A 21,927-nucleotide genomic window follows, 5' to 3' on the forward strand; every position below is an offset into this window, starting at 1 on the left:
ATTCCTTACTTATTCCTACCTCTTGGCCTTCAACGTGTGGCTTCTGCTTGCACCTGTTACCCTGTGCTATGACTGGCAGGTGGGCAGTATTCCTCTGGTAGAGACCATATGGGACATACGGAACGGAGCTACCATCCTTCTGGCAGTTGTGATGGCCTTACTGAGTCTTCATTGTTTAGCAGCCTTCAAGGTAATTTTCTTAACATTCAAATGAACACTGCATTGGAAGAGAGATACTCTATACTCAGTAATGCTCTTTTCCTCCAAGAGAATGTGGGTCTAAATTGAATTTATCCTTCTGTCTAAAAAAAACTTTATATTTAAAATTTTCCAGAAAGGTAATATATATTTTGAAGACTTTAATGGGGTTAGGAGGCCAAGGCTATCTTAATTATATACCATATTGTTTCCACCAACTGTGTAGAAATTGGATCTGAAATTTAATGTTCACAAATGAGAATTTTTTTTTCCTGCAGCAGTTGACTATTTTTTGATGCAATTGTTTTATTTCATGTAATGATAAGTGAGATATTAATAACATAGTCATAAGTACTTAAAATATGGTTAAGGTGCTACTTACATTAATGAATGCCTGCCTGAGTTGGATGGGTGATTCTCATTTCAAAAACTACTACTACTAAAAAAGAAAAATACTACTAAAAGGCTTTATTAATAGTTTTATTATTGGAAACTTGGAAAAATATTGGAATATGGAAAAATTATTAACTATAACATTTAAAAATGATCAAAGATGGCAAAGAACTCAAAAATATTTACTTATTAAAAATGGCTACAGCCTTGGGCAAGATGCTTCTTGGAAGATGTTCCCATGCCCCCAGGGCACATGTTAAAAATCCACAGGTTTACTGGCTGAAGGTGACTGATTTGGTTGGGAAAATAGTAGTGCAGCTAAAAATTTAAGGGGGAGATTTTGGAGGCAAGAGAGCTATAGAAGGGCTGAGATAATACACTCTCCACACATTCATGGATGACTGCAAAAACAATTAGTGCACGTAGGATGCCCTAGAAAGCACAAGCAAAATTGAAACCTGGGGAGGCTTACTTATTTGCTGCAAATTTGAATGAATTCTTTAACCCATATACAGGTTGGGTGGCAGAGGGTGGAAATTTCACTGGCTTGAGTTGTCTATGTTTGATCTCCGTTGAAATCATTGGCTGATCTCAAAGATATGCTGGCACAAAAGATATTCCCCCAGAGATTCAGGCAAAAGAAAGAAAGAAACCCAATGAGCAAAAATTTCGGCTGTCTGCAGATTTTTCTATTTGTGTCCAGGCAAGTTTATCACATATTACAACAGGAAACCATCAGATTTCAGAAGAGCAGAATAGAATAGAGTTCATGGACAGAGGAGCCTGGCAGGCTATAATCCATGGGGTTGCAAAGAGTCAGACACTACTAAGAGACTGAGCACACAGCAAAAACAGCATAGTGTATGGCATGCTATATATGGTTCTTAATCAGATTACTGGACATGTAAAGAAATAGGATAGTATGACCCAAAGTCAGGAAAAAACAGTCAGCAGAAAATGAAATAGAATTCAGACAGTTACTAAGGTAATTCAATGGAGAAGGAAATGGTAACCCACTCCAGTATTCTTGCCTGGAGAATCCCATGGACGGAGAAGCCTGGTAGGCTACAGTCCACGGGGTCGCAAAGAGTCAGACACGACTAAGCGGCTTCACTTATTTCGCTTAAGGTAATTCAATGGGGAAAGGGTAGTCTTTTAAATAGAAGATACTGAAATAACAAATTAATCCTTACCTCATACTATACATTTAGAAAGTATTTTTAAGTGAATCATAAGTGTTAGTGTTAGTCACTCAGTCGTGCCCGACTCTTTGTGAGTCTGTGGACTGCAGCCCACCAGCCTTCTCTGTCTTTGAGATTTTCCAGGCAAGGATACTGGAGTGGGTTGTCATTTCCTTAAGAGTTAAACAGAACCAAAGATTCTAAAAGGAAATGGAAGAAGATCTTTGTGAATTTGGGTTCAACAAAGATTTTTATGATACATAAATTGTAAATTATTTTTTAAGAGTTAGTAAATTAGACATCATTAGGGTTAAAAGCTTTGTTCCTCAAACAATAATGTTAATTAAATTGAATGGCAAGCTACAAATTGGAAGAAAATATTTGCTGGGATATTTAAAGAGTTGTGAAAATTCAATAATAAGAAAAACAGCTCATTTAAAATGTTCAAGAGATACAAATGGATACTTCACAAGAAAAGATATACAAAGGTTAATAAGCACATGAAAAAATGCTTGGCATCATTAGTCATTAGGGAAATTCAAATTAAAAACACAAACAGAACTACTTTACATCCTCTAGAATAACTATAATTAAAAAAATTCACAATACTAAGTGTTGGCCAAGAAAGGGGAGCAAGTGGAGGCCTCATGTATTACTGGTGAAAATGGTTCAGTCACTTTGGGAATATTCAGCAGTTTGTTATTAATAAAAAGTTAAACATAAAAACAGACAGTTCTACTCAGTATCTACTAAAAGGAGATGGAAACGTCTGTCTATACAAATGTCTTACAAGTAAGTATTCATAGAAGCTTTATTTATACTAACTGAAAAATAAAAATAATCTAGTGACTTTACCTTGTAAATGGATAAACTTAATGCAGTAAATTATCGAAAAATTTTAAAGGGACAAATAATGGACTGATGCATAAATCAACATAAATGAACCTCAAATACTAAGTGAAAGGAACCTGGCATATAAGATCACATAATGTTTAATTTCATTCATATGAAATGTCTGTCATTATAATTTTACCTTTCCTAGAGTTTTGTATGTCTAGAAAAAGCACAATTACAATGACAAAAAACCTGGGTTTGGGGATTGACCATAACTTTTGAAGGAACTTTTTGAGATGTTGAATACTTTCTAAAATTTGACTGTTGTGGTTGTTGAACTACATACATTTACCAAAACTCACCAGAATATACGTATAAAATGGGTGGATTCTATTGTATATGAATTGTATCAATAAAGCTATGTTAAAAAAAATACTAAAATGTTGCAAATAGATTAAAGATTGAAATGAATACATAACTGAAAATAAAATATAAAACATGCTATGTGATCCTAAAAGTGTGATGAAAAAGTCTTTGTTTTTTTATTTGAGGTGAAAATTGCATGACATATAATTAACCATTCTAAAGTATACAGTATTGTGGTACTTAGTGTGTTCACAGTCTTGAATAGTTCACTGCTCTATTTCTGAGCTCTTTCATAACTTCATTAAAAACATCCATGCATATTAAGTAATAACTCCCAACTCTCCCTACCCCATCCCCTGGTAACCTCTAATCTGCTTTCTGTCTCTGTGGATTTGCATATTCTAGATATGAAATAAATTATACAATAACTACAAAAATATAATATGTAACCATTTATGTCTGACTTCTTTCACTTTGCATAGTATTTTTGAAATTCATGCTAGTTATAGTGTGTATCAATACTCTATTCCTTTTATGGCTGAGTAATATTGGATTTTGTATTATTTTGTTTAAAACATGGTGGGCATGAAGAAGTATCTCCCAATAGTTTTGATTTGCATTTCCTTAATGATCAGTGATTAACATCTTTTCATTTGCTTATTGGCCATCTGCGTGTCTTTTTTTGGAGAAATGTCTATTCAACTCCTTTGGTCTTTTTTTTTAAATTTGGTTGTATTTTTGATGTTGAGTTATAAGAATTCAGAATATTAAATTCCCAACAGATAGATGATTTGGAAATATTTTCTCCCATTCTTTAGGTTTTCATTTCACATTGTTAATAATGTCCTTTAATGCACAAAAGTTGTTTTAATTTAATGAAGTCTGATTGCTTTCTATTGTCATTCATTATTTTTGGTGTTAAATTTAAAACTCAGTTATCACATTTGAGGTCATAAAGATTTCTAACTTTGTTCTCTTCTAAAAGTTTCATAAGTTTTAGCTATGATATTTAGGTTATTAATCCATTTTGAGTTAATTTTTAATATGAGCACAAATTTCACCTTCCGGTAAAGCCTACCATAACTACTCTGTTTAAAATGCAAACATATACCCTCTAATCCACATCTTATCTCCCTTTCACTAAACTTTTTCTTCACTATACTTCCAATTTCTGAAAAGTTATATAACTTGGTGATTTTATATAATGTGCTTCCTCCAATTAGAGTAGTAAGCCCCATGAGGACAGAAATTATTTTCTATTTGGTTTAATGCCGTGTTTCTAACACTAAGAATTGCTACCTCCAAAATTTATTATCTAAATTTTGTTGTTATCTAAATGAATAAAACCATAAAAACTTAGCAACTCTATTTATATTTTGGTATGCAGAACCTTTTTTTTTTTTAAGGTGAACTATATCTAAAGCCTATAAAAAGTCCATACTCAATACCAGTATGAAGAATTAGAGGGTCAATATAAGATTTGTTTTATTAGAGTCTGGCCTCTGTGGTTTGACATGCCTGCTATATTGGTATTGATCTGCAGGAGCAAATATAGTAGAGTGCTGGACCGGTATGTCAGGAAGGGTTTTTCTTGGCTCCCTCCCAACTAATTAAAGGGAGTGTTGCATCCCCACAGGCTGTCGTCTTGGTCACGTTATGTTAAAGACGCGCCTTCATGATGGCGGTAGAGCCCTACACACACAGGCAAGCCTTGGCTGTCCCCAGAGTGTCTTTGATAACATGATAAATGAGTAGAAACTTCTCCGTTGGAAGGCTATTAGTCCTTTTCTTTCATGAAATTTGTTCCAAAGTCACTTTCTTGCATCAGGAAAAACATTAGCAAAGCATTCCAGCTGTGGTGATAGTAAAATTTCTCTCTTCTGTGATGGCTTTCATCTTGAAAATTCTTTGCAAACATTAACTGAAGCCTCTGGCAATTCTTGGAGGCTACTTGCACTTTATACATTTTCTTCTTTCAGAGCTTGGAGACCGAGGTTTGGCATCTAGCTCGTGTTTATGTGGCCTGGCCTCTCTGTTCTTGATCTACTTACACATTGTCTTGTCTACTTACACACAAGGTCTTAAAAGTCAGATTGTCCTGCTAGTTAGTAACTTCTTAAAGTACAGATAATCCTATTTATTCTATGTGATGATCAATTACTAAGGACATGATCCTCAGGGCTTTGACTCATGACAATAAGCAGTAGAACCAAGATTTTATGATTCTTGAGGTACTACTTATGGATATTCTTCTGTGCTAAAAAGGAACAGTGGATGAAATGTTTGTAGCAATATCAGCAAAATAAACCCAACTCTCTCCAACTAGAATATTTCCAAATGATGTGTGTACTGTATTAATGTATTGAAATTATTTTATAATCCCTGACTATTCCTCTTGAGAAATCTGTATGCAGGTCAGGAAGCAACAGTTAGAACTGGACATGGAACAACAGACTGGGTCCAAATAGGAAAAGAAATACATCAAGGCTGTATATTGTCACCCTGCTTATTTAACTTATATGCAGAGTACATCATGAGAAATGCTGGACTGGAAGAAACACAAGCTGGAATCAAGATTGCTGGGAAAAATATCAAAAACCTCAGATATGCAGATGACACCACCCTTATGGCAGAAAGTGAAGAGGAACTAAAAAGCCTCTTGATGAAAGTGAAAGAGGAGAGTGAAAAAGTTGGCTTAAAGCTCAACAGTCAGAAAACGAAGATCATGACATCCAGTCCCATCACTTCATGGGAAATAGATGGGGAAACAGTGGAAACAGTGTCAGACTTCATTTTTTTGGGCTCCAAAATCACTGCAGATGGTGATTGCAACCATAAAATTAAAAGACGCTTACTCCTTGGAAGAAAAGTTATGACCAACCTAGATAGTATATTCAAAAGCAGAGACATTACTTTGCTGACTAAGGTTCACCTAGTCAAGGTTTTTCCTGTGGTCATGTATGGATATGAGAGTTGGACTGTGAAGAAAGCTGAGCACTGAAGAATTGATGCTTTTGAATTGTGGTGTTGGAGAAGACTCTTGAGAGTCCCTTGGACTGCAAGGAGATCCAACCAGTCCATTCTGAAGGAGATCAGCCCTGGGATTTCCTTGGAGGGAATGATGCTGAAGCTGAAACTCCAGTACTTTTGCCACCTCATTGGAAGAGTTGACTCATTGGAAAAGACTCTGATGCTGGGAGGGATTGGGGGCAGGAGGAGAAGGGCATGACAGAGGATGAGATGGCTGGATGGCATCACTGACTTGATGTACGTGAGTCTGAGTGAACTCCGGGAGATGGTGATGGACAGGGAGGCCTGGCATGCTGCGATTCATGGGGTCACAAAGATTCGGACACGACTGAGCAACTGAACTGAACTGAACTGAACTGATTTCTTTAAATTTTGAGATAATAAGTCCCTATGATACATTACTAGGGGAAAAATGCTTAGATAAACAAGAATAGACATTGAGTCCTGGGAATCATGGAAAATATTTCTTTTATTTTCACCTTTGATTCTCAATCATACAAAATCCACCCTGACTTTTCCTCAGAGGAGAGTATGTTCTCTTTAGCCTCACTACTTTTTCCTCTTTAATCCTCATAATGTTGATTAAATATCTACTTTTTGCCAAGATCACAGCAGTAAACAGAATGAAGGTCTTGCCTACATGGAACTTACCCTTAATCACTTGAAATTTGTCATTACGTGCCAGCCATCGGTAGGGGCTGTGAGGAGGTCAGGGTTGACCTCGCAGATGTTATGACACTTGAGCAGAGACATAAAGGAAGTGAAGGAATGGGCCATTTGGCTGCTTGGGGAGGATTATTTCAAGTAGTAGGAAAGCAAGTGCCAAGGCCCTGAGGCAGGAAAGTACTGGAGAGGAGACAGAGCAGCAAGGAGGCCAACACAACTGTAGCAGAGTGGGCCAAAGTCGAGCCAAAGGAAATGATTTCGAGGAGATGATGGAGTGTGTGTGTGTGTGTGTGTGTGGAAGGCAGGAGGCGAGGGCTGAAGTTAAAGGGCAGTCTTAGCATCCACAATGCATATGTAAGAAATACACACATTTCTTTTGCTAATATTTATTAACCAATTTTGGGGGGAGGGCATAACTTTAGGGCAATATATATGCTCACACTCTTTTTTCTCCTCCAGTTTACCAATATCACTTCTTTTATCTTACCTTGTCATCAACCAGGGCACTGGAGGAGGGGGACATATTCTACCCTGTTACAGTTGTATTTACACTTAATGAATTTTTCTGGAAAACTTATTGACGTTACAAAGCTACAAAGTACCACATGTTAAGAAATAAAACAGCCATTATTTCCCAGTCCCCAGCCACAATCCGAGTCCCACTCTCTGCAGGCCTGCTTTGAATATTTGTCCTTGCACATTTTTTGCACTTATTGAAAACAAAAGCAAATTCTCTCTCATACAAGTAAGTTAAGTTGCATATCATTATAAATTGCAGGCCTTTCCAGGCCACTTCCACAGCCAGTTGGAGTGTCCCGGTAGGTAAAGCAACTCAGAGATCCTTTGTTAGAATTTTTTTTGTTATTGGAGTATCATTGTTTTACAGTGTTATGTTTCTGGTGTGCCGCAAAGTGAATCAGTTATACATGTACGTAGATCCTCTGTTTTTAGATTTCCTTCCCATTTAGGTCACTGCAGAGCACTGAGTAGAGTTCCCCGAGCAATGTAGTATGTTCTCATTCATTATCTAAACATACTGTCAGTAGTGTATATATGTCAATCCCAATCTCCCAATTCATCCTATCCCCCCTTTTCCCCCCTTGGTGTCCATAAGTTTATTCTCAACATCTGTGTCTCTATTTCTACTTTGCAAATTGATTCATCTCAGAGGTTTGAATTTTGACAAGCTCTTGTCCAGGGTTGACTGGGAGAACTAGGGCTCAAAATTTAAAGGTTTAAAGATTGTTTATAATTTGTCCCATTTTTGTGGCATATGAAATTTAAGACCTCAGGAAGTCATTTATTATTTATCATAAAAGAGCTCACTTGTGTCTGAGAGTTTAAATATGAACTTCATCTTATTCTGAGCCTTTCCATCTCCTCTTCCTGTTTACACCTTTAATTCATGAGGAATGCATCTGAGCTCATAATACATAATGTAGAGAACAATCTAGAAATTCATTATTGGATTGAATTCTTTTTAACAATGACTTTTAAAATGAACTAATTTGCTCTCACTCGTTGTGATGAGGATAATCACTCTGTTGGAAGGTGTGTACAGTAGAGATGAAGAGCACTGAAGACATGAAGGCTGGTTATTCCATTCTCACCTGTGAATAGTGTATGTCTATATACCAAGAGAACAACAGGCCAAAAATGTACTTGGTTTTTTCTTACAGATTGTGCATCAGACTATTGACTTGCAATAGTGACATAGATCAGGAAAGTTTGGATTAATTTGGATTGTTTAAAGGAGTTAATACCATCAGTCCTGCACTTTATGCTTGTCCTTTCCCACATCCTTATTTAAGAGTAATTTACTGTATTGATTCTCCATTACATTTTCAGAAAGAATCTTGAGATGTTAAGTTTTTATATCTTTTATAATATTGAGGATGCTTGTAAAAATTAAAACCTGAGGAAAAAAAAGAAGGAAGTTAATGATAGCCAGCTTTCCTAATAATGACCTCAACAAAAAGGTGTGCTTTGAAAACACACATTAAGCAAGGAAGTCTCCTCCATCAGGTATGAGGTTTTAAGGACTGATTTTGTTTGGTCATTTGTTTTCATTTTCAGTAGGGATCACAGCTTTGTCCCAGGTTTTCCAGTCACAGTCTTCTACATCTTTCCCTTGAAACAAGCACAAATCATTGGCTGTATCTCTGGGCTCTGCAAGACCAGTCAGATTCTCAGGTTTGCCTGGCAGTGAATGTGCAGCCTGTCCAGTGGAGGTGACCACCAGTGATGACTTGATGGAAATGGAGAGGCAAGGCTGGGTGGGGGTCATTCTCTGGGAGGCAGCTGTGGGATTTCTGGAATCTCCCTTCATGCCTATTTCTAACCTTGCTCTTGAATAGCCTCCATGCTAGCAAATTAATTCTCAAAATTCTCCAAGCCAGGCTTTGGTAGTACGTGAACCGTGAACTTCCAGATGTTCAAGCTGGGTTTAGAAAAGGCAGAGGAACCAGAGATCCAGTTGCCAACATCTGTTGGGTCATCAAAAAAGCAAAAGAGTTCCAGCAAAAAACATCTATTTCTGCTTTATTGACTATGCCAAAGCCTTTGGCTGTGTGGACCACAGCAAACTGGAAAATTCTGAAAGAGATGGGGCTACCAGATCACCAGACCTGCCTCTTGAGAAACAGGTATGCAGGTCAAGAAGCAACAGTCAGAACCAGACATGGAACAACAGACTGGTTCCAAATCAGGAAAGGGGTACGTCAAGACTGTGTATTGTCACTCTGCTTATTTAACTTATATGCAGAGTACATCATGAGAAATGCTGGGCTGGATGAAGCACAAACTGGAATCAAGATTGTCGGGAGAATTATCAATAACCTCAGATATGCAGATGACACCACCCTTATGGCAGAAAGTGAAGAAGAACTAAAGAGCCTCTTGATGAAAGTGAAAGAGGAGAGTGAAAAAGTTGGCTTAAAACTCAACATTCATAAAACTAAGATCAAGGCATCGGGTCCCATTCTTCATGGCAAATAGATGGGGAAACAGTGGAAACAGTGACAGACTTTATTTTGGGGCTCCAAAATCACTGCAGATGGTGACTGCAGCCATGAAATTAAGAGATGCTTGCTCCTTGGAAGAAAAGTTATGACCAACCTAGACAGCGTATTGAAAAGCAGATATATTACTTTGCTGACAAAGGTCCATCTAGTCAAAGCTATGTTTTTTCCAGTAGTCATGTATGGATGTGCGAGTTGGAATATAAAGAAAGATCAGCACCAATGAACTGATGCTTTTGAACTGTGGTGTTGGAGAAGACCCTTGATAGTCCCTTGGACAGCTAGGAGATCCAACCGGTCCATCCTAAAGGAAACCAGTCCTGAATATTAACTGGAAGGACTGATGCTGAAGCTGAAGCTCCAAAAGAACCTATTTGAAAAGACCCTTATGCTGGGAAAGATTGAAGGCGGAAGGAGAAGACAGAGAATGAGATGTTTATTGGCATCACCGACTCAATGGACATGAGTTTGAGTAAGCTCTGGGAGTTGAATATGGACAGGGAGGCCTGGCGTGGTGCAGTCCATGGGGTTTCAAAGAGTTGGACATGACTGAGTGACTGAAATGAACTGAACTGAACTGATGCTAGTGTTACCACAGCCCCCATCAATATACTCAGTGAAAGAGCAAGCACATGGACAAACAGAAGATCTCTCTTTATTAAACCCCCCCTCCCCACACACACACACACGTCAGTATCATGGTAATCCAAGTCTATGCCCCGACCAGTAACGCTGAAGAAGCTGAAGTTGAACAGTTTTATGAAGACCTACAAGACCTTCTAGAACTAACACCTAAAAAAAGATGTCCTTTTCATTATAAGGGACTGGAATGCAAAAGTAGGAAGTCAAGAAACACCTGGAGTAACAGGAAAATTTGGCCTTGGAGTACAGAATGAAGCAGGGCAAAGGCTAATAGAGTTCTGCCAAAGGAACGCACTGGTCAAATCAAACACTCTTTTCCAACAACGCAAGAGAAGGCTTACACATGGACATCACCAGATGGTTGACACCGAAATCAGACTGATTATATTCTTTGCAGCCAGAGGTGGAGAAACTCTATACAGTCAGCAAAAACAAGACTGGGAGCTGACTGTAGCTCAGATCATGAACTCCTTATTGACAAATTCAGACTGAAATTGAAGAAAGTGGAGAAAACCACTAGACCATTCAGGTATAACCTAAATCAAATCCCTAATGATTATACAGTGGAAGTGAGAAATAGATTTAAGGGACTAGATCTGATAGACAGAGTGCCTGATGAACTATGGACGGAGGTTCGTGACATTGTACAGGAGACAGGAATCAAGACCATCCCCAAGAAAAAGAAATACAAAAGGAAACATGGCTTTCTGAGGAGCCATTACAAATAAAAAGAAGAGAAGAGAAGAGAATGTGAAAAGAAGAGAAGCAAAAAGCAAAGGAGAAAAGGAAAGATATACCCATTTGATTGAAGAGTTCCAAAGAATAGCAAGGAGAGATAAGAAAGCCTTCCTCAGCGATCAGTGCAAGGAAATAGAGGAAAACAATAGAGTGGGAAAGACTAGAGATCTCTTCAAGGAAATCAGAGATACCAAGGGAACATTTCATGCAAAGATGGGCTCAATATAAGACAAATGATATGGACCTAACAGAAGCAGAAGATATTAAGAAGAGGTGGCAAGAATACACAGAAGAACAGAAGAACTGTACAAAAAAGATCTTCACAACCCAGATAATCACGATGGTGTGATCACTCATCTAGAGCCAGACATCCTGGAATGTGAAGTCAAGTGGGCCTTAGGAAGCATCACTACAAACAATGCTAGTGGCGGTGATGGAATTCCAGCTGAGCTATTTCAAATTCTAAAAGATGATGCTGTGAAAGTGTTGCATTCAATATGCCAGCAAATTTGGAAAACTCAGCAGTGGTTACAGGACTGGAAAGGTCACTTTCATTCCAATCCCAAAGAAAGGCAATGCCAAATAATGCTCAAACTACTGCACAATTGCACTCATCTCACACGCTAGTAAAGTGATGCTCAACATTCTGCAAGCCAGGCTTCAGTAATACGTGAACCATGAACTTCCAGATGTTCAAGCTGGTTTCAGAAAAGGCAGAGGAACCAAGGATCAAATTGCCAACATCTGCTGGATCATTGAATAAGCAAGAGAGTTCCAGAAAAACATCTATTTCTGCTTTGTTAACTATGTCAAAGCCTTTGACTGTGTGGATCACAAGAAACTGTGGAAAATTCTGAAAGAGATGGGAATACCAGACCACCTGACCTGCCTCTTGAGAAGTTTGTATTCAGGTCAGGAAGCAACAGTTAGAACTGGACATGGACCAACAGACTGGTTCCAAATAGGAAAAGGAGTATGGCAAGGCTGTGTATTGTCACCCTGCTCATTTAACTTCTATGCAGAGTACATCATGAGAAACACCAAGCTGGAAGAAGCACAAGCTGGAATCAAGATTGCCAGGAGAAATATCAATAACCTCAGATATGCAGATGACAGCACCCTTATGGCGGAAAGTGAAGAGGAACTAAAGAGCCTCTTGATGAAAATGAAAGAGGAGAGTGAAAAAGCTGGCTTAAAGCTCAACATTTAGAAAACTAAGATCATGGCATCCAGTCCCATCCCTTCATGGAAAATAGATGGGGAAACAGTGGAAACAGTGGCTGACTTTATTTTTCTGGGCTCCAAAATCACTTCAGATGGTGATTGGAGCCATTGAATTAAAAGACGCTTACTCCTTAAAAGGAAAATTATGACCAACCTAGACAGCATATTAAAAAGCAGACACATTACCTTGTCAACAAAGGTCCATCTAGTCCAGGCTATGGTTTTTGCAGTGGTCGTGTATGGATGTGAGATTTGGACTATAAAGAAAGCTGAGTGCCGAAGAATTGATGCTTTCGAACTTTGGTGTTGGAGAAGATTTGAGAGTCCCTTGGACTGCAAGGAGATCCAACCAGTCCATCCTAAAGAAAATCAGCCCTGGGTGTTCATATGAATGACTGATGTTGAAGCTTAATCTCTAACACTTTGGCCACCTGATGCGAAGAGCTGACTCATTTCAAAAGACGCTGATGCTGGGAAAGATTGAGGGCAGGAGGAGAAGGGGACTATAGAGGATGAGATGGTTGGATGGCATCCCCAACTCAATGGACATGGGTTTGGGTGGACTCTGGGAGTTGGTGATGGACAGGCCTGGCCTGCTGTGGTTCATGGGGTCACAAAGAGTTGAACACGACTGAGCAACTGAACCAAACTGACACATGTCAGCAAGGATGGAAGATTGGAAAGTGATTATTTTCTCATTGACAATCTTGCCTTATTCCCCAAAGTACTTGGAACAGGAGTAATTTATGAGAATAAATACAGTATAGCAGAGCAAGAGGAGATGGCAAACTTTTCTCTCTTTTTGCTAAAGAAGTAGGTATAAATATTTGAGCCCTTGTCATATAGTCTGTCAGAACTATTCTCCTCTACCATTGTCGCAAAATTAGCTGACCCCTGGTATACTACCATAGATTCACATGGCTGATCTAAAACATGCTTTTAGATTTCTGGAAGTTACTTTCATTTAGCTTAACCAAACAGTATGTTAAGGTATTATTGTGTCAGATAGATCACTGCAGAATTGCTCTTCTAAATTCCAGAATAGCCATTATGAAGCCTGGTAAAATAAGCATCATGTTTTAGTATACCAAATGGTAAAATAACATTGAACTTGAGCAGTGAAGATTGCAGTTAATGGTGAATGGCTCTGTACCAATATTGATGAGTATTTTCCTTTTCTTCCTGCCTACATTTCTCTTTTCAGTTCCCATTCTCTGAAAACTTCACATTCTCCACTTGTCCTCAATTTATGCGAATCTTCCTCATACTATTACAGGTCCAATCTTTCCAGCCCATTTACAGCCCGCCTGGTTTGTCCTGCTCTGGGACCCCTGCCAGCACTGAGAGAAGAGGTCCTGTTGTGTCTTGCCATGGTCCATCTGTGTGTGACCACCAAGACTTCGGGAAAGTCATTGTCTGAGAGGTCTCTCTGTCTTAAATTTTCCAGCCTAGTTGATCCAGCCTCTTCTTACTGCTTTCAGTTGACTTCTCAAGTTGCCACTTTTTACCTGTAGTGATAACATCCTACTACTTGGGTCACAGTTTTCCAATTTAGTTGTTCAGTCACCCAGTCCCATCTGACTCTTTACGACCCCATGGACTGCAGCACGCCAGGCCTCCCTGTCACTCACCTCACCTAGCGAAAGGTGTTCAAGTCAGTACCTGTCGTTAATTTTGGCCATGCTCTGAAGCTCAGATTTCTGCTTCTATCACTTTTCTGATGAAAGTTGGAAAATGAGGCACTTACTGCTTCCTCAGATGTGATGTTGAAAAGTAGAGAAGTTGAATTTGCACCTTATTTTAAAATGAAACACATTCAAAGATCCATTGCTGCTACCTCTTCCCACATGCTTTTGCCTTCCCATCACTGCTTTGCTTTACATGATACAAATTGTGACTTATTTTCAGTCACTATGATTTCATCTGGTTGTCTAAATTAAATTTGTAACGACCATCTTCAAGTGGGAGCCAGTCTTCTCCAGGTTGGAGGCAGCCCCGGTGTGGAGGAGTACTGCCCCAAGTTCCAGACCCAGAGTCCCAGGGCTGGGATGAGAGAAGGCTGCAGAGCAGAGTGAGTAGTGCTGACCTGAGTCAGGCCGGGCTATGCCCCTGCGGTCTGTGAGCTCACCTTGTTTAACCCTGTTCTTACACCGTAGTGTCAAGTCATCGTGAAGGTGAGCCAGGGCAAGCCATGCTGCACACTCAGCTCAGTGGCGGCATGTGGGGAACACTGAGTACCTGGCAGCTGTTCTTTCATTCCTTGCCATCATCACCACCATTACCATCATCTAGAAATCATCACAGTTCAAAGTCAGGAGCACAATCAGGGCTCTTATTTCCATTTTGTAGGAATAACCAGACTTGAACAAAAATGTAACCCAGTTGACTGCTTTTTAAAAATTACATATATTTCAACTTACAATTACACTTTAAATCATCAAAAATATTTATAATACTACCGCAGACTGATCCTGCCCTCCCACCTCCCCCCTTTCTCCCATCCTAGGTAACAGAGGTTAAATTCTTGGCCTAAGATCTAAGAGTAGAAACATACTTGAAGATTTTTAATGATTAAGCATATTTTAGAAGTTGGAAGTAGATATGTTCAAATATACTAAAAAGGCAGAATCCTAACATAAAACTATTTAGTTAAAAAATGGATGTTAATCAAGGGGAAGAAAATAGTGACAAATATCACTAAATTATTTACAAATGAATATTGGAGTCATCACCTACACCTCCAAATTATAGAAATATTATAGATTTTAAAGATATTTGAAAGTTTACCAGAATAGGCAAGATATAAGAAAAGAATCATTTTCTTCTATTGTTGTTTTTAAAACCTGTTACTGGCATTGCTAGATTTCTCCATTCCACTCAGTCCTGGGTATTGAAACAAAATAGCCATTGGAACGCCAACATTTTATTCAGTGGCTACCTGAAAATCAGAGATTCTTGTGCAAAGTCTTCCCAAGGCATTCTTTGCTGTCCATTACTAATACCTCACCTGGGAAGTCATTTTCTCTTTGTGATGTATCTGCACCTCATGCATATCTTTCTCATATAGGACACAGTTCAGTTGTAATGCTCTGCTTGGCTTTTGATCTGGCCTGGCAGGAGTTTTTTCATATCATTAAGTAATTTGTTTTATTCTTTGCCTTCACAGGGCAGTCACATTTTCACAAGTCACACACACTCTTTAATAAGAAAGTTACTTACTTACCCCTCTGATGTTTATACCTTAGTTGCAAACCTCACTGAAATTATTAAAGAAAGATTTAGATAGTTATGTAATGGGAAAAAGGAATTTCAGACATCAGTAACAGTTTTGCTTTTCTTGATTGTATGCTTTATGATTCTCAGCATGATTTTATAGTCTATATTATTATTTGCTTTTACTCAGAATAATTGTCACCTTTTAAGTGATAATCTTAATTTTTAACAATCCTATTATTTCTTTTAACTTAATGATTCATACTGCCATAAAAGCAACTTATTACCACCTAGCCTTGTAATATTTCTGATTGTTTTAAACACTTAAAATGGTCAAAAGATGTTTTAGTAACCCTGGAGTCATTCTGTCCTTATTATTTCCGTTGAGAACATGACATTTCTATTTAAAGGAGCCCACTGTTTCCATACTGTTTGAAGAAAACCATGAAATATATAATTAGGATGACCTGAGATAAAAGCAGCTAAAGTAAGTTTCTCTAAACAGAAAACCCATTGAGAATAGCTTTTTGTATTAGAAGATAGAAAGGAGGCTGAAGTGACTGATAGCTAGATTCTGTAGGTGGTTTGCTCCAAGTTCTATGCACAAGGAGTTTATAAAAGGATGGCAAATGTGATAAATGCAACCTGGGGAGAATCATTCACCCCATTAAAAAATAAATAAATAAAACTAAAATGCCTTACTTTGGCATATGCTTTGCCTAAAGAGGCAGCATAGAGTGTTAGAAGGAAAATGAGTTTGTCATATGAGCTTCTGTGTTTCTATATTTACATTATTACACATTAAAATGTTGACAATAGGGTCTTCAAACTTTTTTTCTCACCTAAAATGTAATAAGTGAAATAATATATAGGGTACCTGGGGTTGTTTAGCAAGGAAATTGCTGTATAAATTCATTTGCACATGGTATTTCAAACCAACATTCTGAAATTTAACTCCTGAACTTACTCTTTCATTGTTTCCCTGACAATTTTCCACCTCTGTACGTTCTACTAGTTGCCAAAGCCAAAATTCTTGGGGTTTTCTTGTTGCCTCTCTGTCTTGCTCTCTAATATCACATTCAACCCATCAATAAATCTGGTCAACACTTGTTTCAAAGTATATCCAGAATCTGACCATTTCTCACTGCCATCACCCTGGTCCAAGCCATTCTCTCACCTATATTGTTGCCATAACCTAACTAGTTGGCCCGCGTCCACCCTAGTGCCAGTGGTCCATACTACTCTCAATACAGTGACCACCATGATACATTTAAAATGCAAATTAGATCATGCCCTTTTTGTACTTAAAATCTTTCAATGGCTCTATATTTTTCTCAAAGTAAAAGTCATAGTGGTCAGTATAGTGGCCTAATGCTCTTGTCCCACCCCATTGTTTTTCTTGTGTCTTGAACTCATGTCCTCCTATGAAATGAATACTGCCGCTGACTTCATCTTTTGAAGGCTTTGCTTAATTGCTACCCTCTCAACAGGACGTACTCTGTCCACCATGTTTAGAATTGCATCCTCCTTCTTGTCCACTCATCCTCTGTTTCAAATATCCCTCACCAGATTCTTATTTTTTTCCTCTCTGGAAAGGCAAGAGTTTTGTTTGTTTGGTTGGTTTTGCTAACTGATATATGTCAGAGAGCCTAGAACAGTGCCTGGAAAATACAGAGAAGATGGAAGTGATTGACTGCTAAATTCTTTAAGTGATTGCCTATAAGCACATTGCCCAAAGGGATTATAAAAGAAGGCAGTAATATGTTTATTGAATGAATGAGTAATCAGTGATAGTGTTATACCAAGAGACTCATTGCTGAGGATGGAAAAGTTATCAAGAATACCTTGAGGAAGAAAATTAATTAGAGGAGGTATCCTGGATGTTCAGGAGGTAGCCTTGATGTTCAGGCACTTTGTGTGTCTCATGGCAGAGGCCAGGAGTCTGAGCAGCATGACTAGCCGCTGTAGCTACCTATATATAGCTGTGTGTTGGAAATGGAAACTCATCTTAAAAGCTGACAACGTATTCAGAGACAAGCAGAATAAATTCGTAGATGCAGGATGATGTGTTTAGAAAAGAAAAGCCTAGAAGAAATGATAAGTTGAAGTATTCAGTATTTAATTTATTGATCATTCATTGGTTTCAAACAATATGCTAAGTATGGACAATAAAAATAGAAGAAAATCAGATGGTAAAGATTCTGCTTGTAGTGCAGGAGACCTGAGTTTGATCCCTGGGTCAGGAAGATCCCCTGGAGAAAGAAATGGCAACCCTCTCCAGTATTCTTGCCTGGAGAATTCCATCGACAGAGGAACCTGGTGTGGGCTACAGTCCATGGGGTAGCAAAGAGTCAGAGACGACTGAGCAACTAACACTTTTTTCAGAATAAATGTGTAGGTGAAGGATGGTGTGTTTAGAGAGGGAAAGACCAGAAGGAATGATAAGTTAAAGTATTCAGTTTTTAATTTATTGATCATTCGTGGTTCCAAACAATATGCTGAGTATGGAAAATAGAGGAAAACTCTATTTTTAACCTTGAAGAGCTGTTTTCTCCACTTTCAGTCCATTACCCCACCTCTGAGAGAATTATACTTCTAAACACAGACGTGCTTCTCCACTGCCAAGAGACTTTCCTATTCTCAGGATTTATCCTGGCAGAAGCCAAGGCTGTGCTGATAGATGATTCGATAAAGTTCTTTAGATGTGTAGTGATTTTTTTTACATGGAAAGTGACAGTCAAGTATTCTACATCTACAAAAGATAAATAACAGAAAATATGTTTCACCTGTAGTGTGAAGGCTCTAGAAGAGATGTAGGGAAGATTTCTGTTTGGCAGAAACTTGGTGTGATGATCTGGGGGACAGGTTACAGGTGGTACAGAATCTGTCTGCAATGCAGGAGATGCGAGCTCGATCCCTGAGTCAGGAAGATCCCCTGGCGAAGGAAATGGTAACCCACTCCAGTACTCTTGCCTGGGAAATCCCATGGCCAGAGGAGCCTGGCAGGCTACAGTACGTGAGGTCGCAAAGCTCACACACACGCACACACAGAAACTCCTAATATGGAAACTTTTCTTTTTAACTTCATTCTGCTTGAGCAATTTTTACTTGCATTTCTCAAAATATGTTCTATCATCATACAGGTCATTAAGTAAGGTTACTCTAAGTAAAGATTCTGCATTTCAGAAACACTTAGAAGTTAAAATATTTTTCTCTACTGAGGAACTTTATAAACCCCTTTACCATGTTATAAGCAGCATTTTGAGTTTCTAAATGGGATATAAGTAGTAAGTGGCATTTCTTAAATTTATTTGAATTTGGAGTCTCTTTTAGGGCTTTCCTGCAGGATCAGTGCTCTGGGGGCATGTTTTGGGAAATATTGATTTGGAGATATCAGGGTGGGTGGCTAAGTGAATTTTGAGAGTCCTTTCTTGGGCAGAGTTTAAACACTTTCTTGCTGCCATATTTGTACCGCCAAAACAATAGCCACCACCACAGCATCAACAAAGCCATTTTCGTATTACATTCCCTTTAGCAATACCATCTGTGAAAGGATTCCTTTGAGACCCTTCCTTTTAGAGGTATAGTTTCTAAAAGTCAACAGCAAGGGAGCGGTAAGGCCTTCAAACAGATTCCTGGAGCCTTGATTTTCATCAGATTGAGGTTGTAGTTAGATTTGTGGCAGTGACTATCATTTCTAAGGGACATGATGAGATGTGGACACTGCATGGCCATCCATCAGATGCCACCGTTTGGGGAAGTGAGTATCACGTCAAGCAGACAGTTTCTCAAGAGAGACCAGAGTCATGTGGCATGTATCTCTGCACATGTGCTCCTTGTAACTCGAGCAGTTTTAAGAAATGTATCTTTATTTGCTTCACTGTTGTTTTGTTTTTGTTTTTTTAGTTATTTAATTGAAGGATAATTGCTTAGCAATATTGCTAAGTTAGTTTCTGCCATACGTCAACATGAATCAACCATAGGTATACATATACCCCTCCCTCTTGAACCTCTCTTCCATCTCCCACCCCATCCCAACAGAGCACTGGATTTGAGCTCCTTGAGTCATACAACAAATTCCCACTGGCTATCCAATTTTGTATATGATAGTGTATGTTTCCATGCTCCTCTCTCCATTCATCCCACCCTCTTCTTCCCCTCCTGTGGGTACAAGTTTGTTCTGTATGTCTGGGTCTTTATTGCTGCCCTGCAAATAGGTTTATCAGTACCATCTTACTAGGTTCCATGTATATATGTGTTAAGATGCAGTGTTTATTTTTCTCTTTTTCTTACTTCACTCTGTGCTGTTGTTTTTAAAAGAAGGTGCTTGACAGAAGACTGTGTACCTTACTGGAGTGGAAAGTGAGCAGTTCTTCCTAAGAACAAAGCTCCTTTCATTGTCAGTTCTTGTAGAAAGACTGGAGGACAGAGAAAAGACTTCCTGGAGCTTCATGAAAAGCCAGCGTGTGACTGTTTGATGATAAATGGTTGCACTTTTGGCAGAATTTCATGTAAAACTTGTATTCATTTTTGTGTCCTGTGTGGCTCCTATTGCCAGAGGCCAGAGTATTTACAGAAGGGCCTGGCAACTTTCAATGGCCAAATTGGCCTAGTCAGTTTGTGCCCTGTCCCCTGGCATTTGCTATTAAAAAGTGGTTAACTGGGAACAACATTATTAATGTCAGCCTCTCTGGCATTGCATTGAACATTCTCTCCTTCCAGGGCACCACAGTTCCTTTTGATGTGGGTGACTCGGGCCAGCGAACTCTAGTGTTCTGCCTGTTGCAGAGGTACTCGCTCTGTCAGTGTCTTCACTTGGGGTTAAAACACTTTACTCTTTGTTTGGCCATCTGAAAGATTTCTTCTTTTATCCTGTAAAAATTTCCCAAGGAGAAACTGACTCTCAATCAGTGATTAGGGGGTGGAATTCTTACTTTTATGTCAAGATTCATATAGGTCCTATGCTGCTTCCCTCTTATCTGCACTTTAGAGATTCATGCTGTTGCGGTTTAGCAGAAAAGAGGCCTTATTGAAGCAATGATAATAGGTGTTGAAATGTCTGAACTTAGAAAATTACAAGTACTTGATACTATATTAAAACCTCGGGCCTCTGTTTCCATCCTTTGTTGCATTCATTAATCCATTAAATTTGCCCTTTTAGGCTGTGGTAGATGGGCTGTTCAGATACACAGTTCAAAGTAAAGGAAGAACATTATTTAATCATGTCAGTTACTTCTTAAAAAAAAAAGAGAGAGAGAGAGAGCTTTAACAATTTCTGATAAAGCAAAGTGATCGATCACGCTTTTATTACTGTATGTTTCAGAAGCAGGAAAGTGGGTCTTATCAAAGAGATCCAACATATTTTGAATATAGAAGATTCTTTGATTTTGGAGGAGTAGATTGATAGACAGTAGGAATCATATCCATTATTAATAGCAGTTACTTCAGAAGCTCAACTGGACAAGTTAAAATTCACTTTTATTTTTTTAGCTATTGAGAGAAGCCCCTAACTTTCTTATTACTTTCACATTTGTAACCTTGAAGTAAGCCAAACTGCAATTTGTTTGATAAAATATGATGAATTATTATTGTCTTTAAGGAATGCTGCTCTAAATCATTTGCATCTTTGCTGTGTGGAACTATGTGGGGTTTTTGTGGTTCCTTCTCCTCGTTTTACAGAAGGGAGGGACTGTACTCTGTGTGACAATCCAAGTGGGAACATTAATCATACCTCTGAGTGAGTGTGACTCACAGTGTGAAAAAAGTAACAATCGTGTCTGTTTCTTAACAGAAAATAAGTCTATAGCACCCTGCTTTGAAAAGTTTTGGCAGAGGGACATCTTAGAAATGTTTAAACAGTAGTCATAGGTAGAAGACCACTTCTGCCAGGCCTGTATATTGCCATAGGAACAAAGTTATTTATAAAATGCATCTAATTTATCCTCTGCCTCCGTTTCCTTGTCATCAAAACTGAATTCATGCATGACTTCATTTGCAAGGTTAAATCTAAATCCACCCTGGTTCTTAACTGAATTCTTAAAGAGGGAAAAAAATGGTTAATTGTTTCTGCCTCCCTCCTACCTAAAGTCACTTACTGTTCCTGTTCTCCACAGAGAATTCAGTAGCATTACCTGAGACATTTTTGTTTCACTAGCCAGAGCTGGATGCAGGGAGCATGATGGAAGACCCGGACCCCTAAGTGGTGGCCTTTTCCCCTTTCTACCCTGGACAAGATCCAGGCACAATTGAGCCTCTGCTGACAGTTTTCTCTTCTTGGACCCACAGGGCCCGTGTACGGTACACCACTCACCCTCCTCTGGACAGGGCCTGCCCTGAAGCCAGAGGTGTGCTGGGCATTCTTGGTGCCTCCTTCCAGCTCCTCCTTTCTTCTGAGTCCACCTAGATAGCTTTAGTCTCAACAC

The 21,927-nt window shown here is 38.8% G+C and overlaps 1 protein-coding gene across 1 annotated transcript in view; it reads left to right on the forward strand.

Annotated features, from left to right (window-relative positions):
* TMTC1 (transmembrane and tetratricopeptide repeat containing 1) overlaps positions 1-21,927 on the forward strand; it is a 318,214-nt gene that overhangs the window by 166,912 nt on the left and 129,375 nt on the right. Inside the window, exon 8 of the mRNA XM_018048363.1 lies at positions 1-190. Coding sequence (XP_017903852.1) covers positions 1-190 — 190 coding nt within the window. The remainder of the gene's footprint in view (positions 191-21,927) is intronic.

Source organism: Capra hircus, chromosome 5 (genome assembly GCF_001704415.2).
Source record: "Capra hircus breed San Clemente chromosome 5, ASM170441v1, whole genome shotgun sequence".
In the NCBI taxonomy this organism is placed as follows: Eukaryota; Metazoa; Chordata; class Mammalia; order Artiodactyla; family Bovidae; genus Capra; species Capra hircus.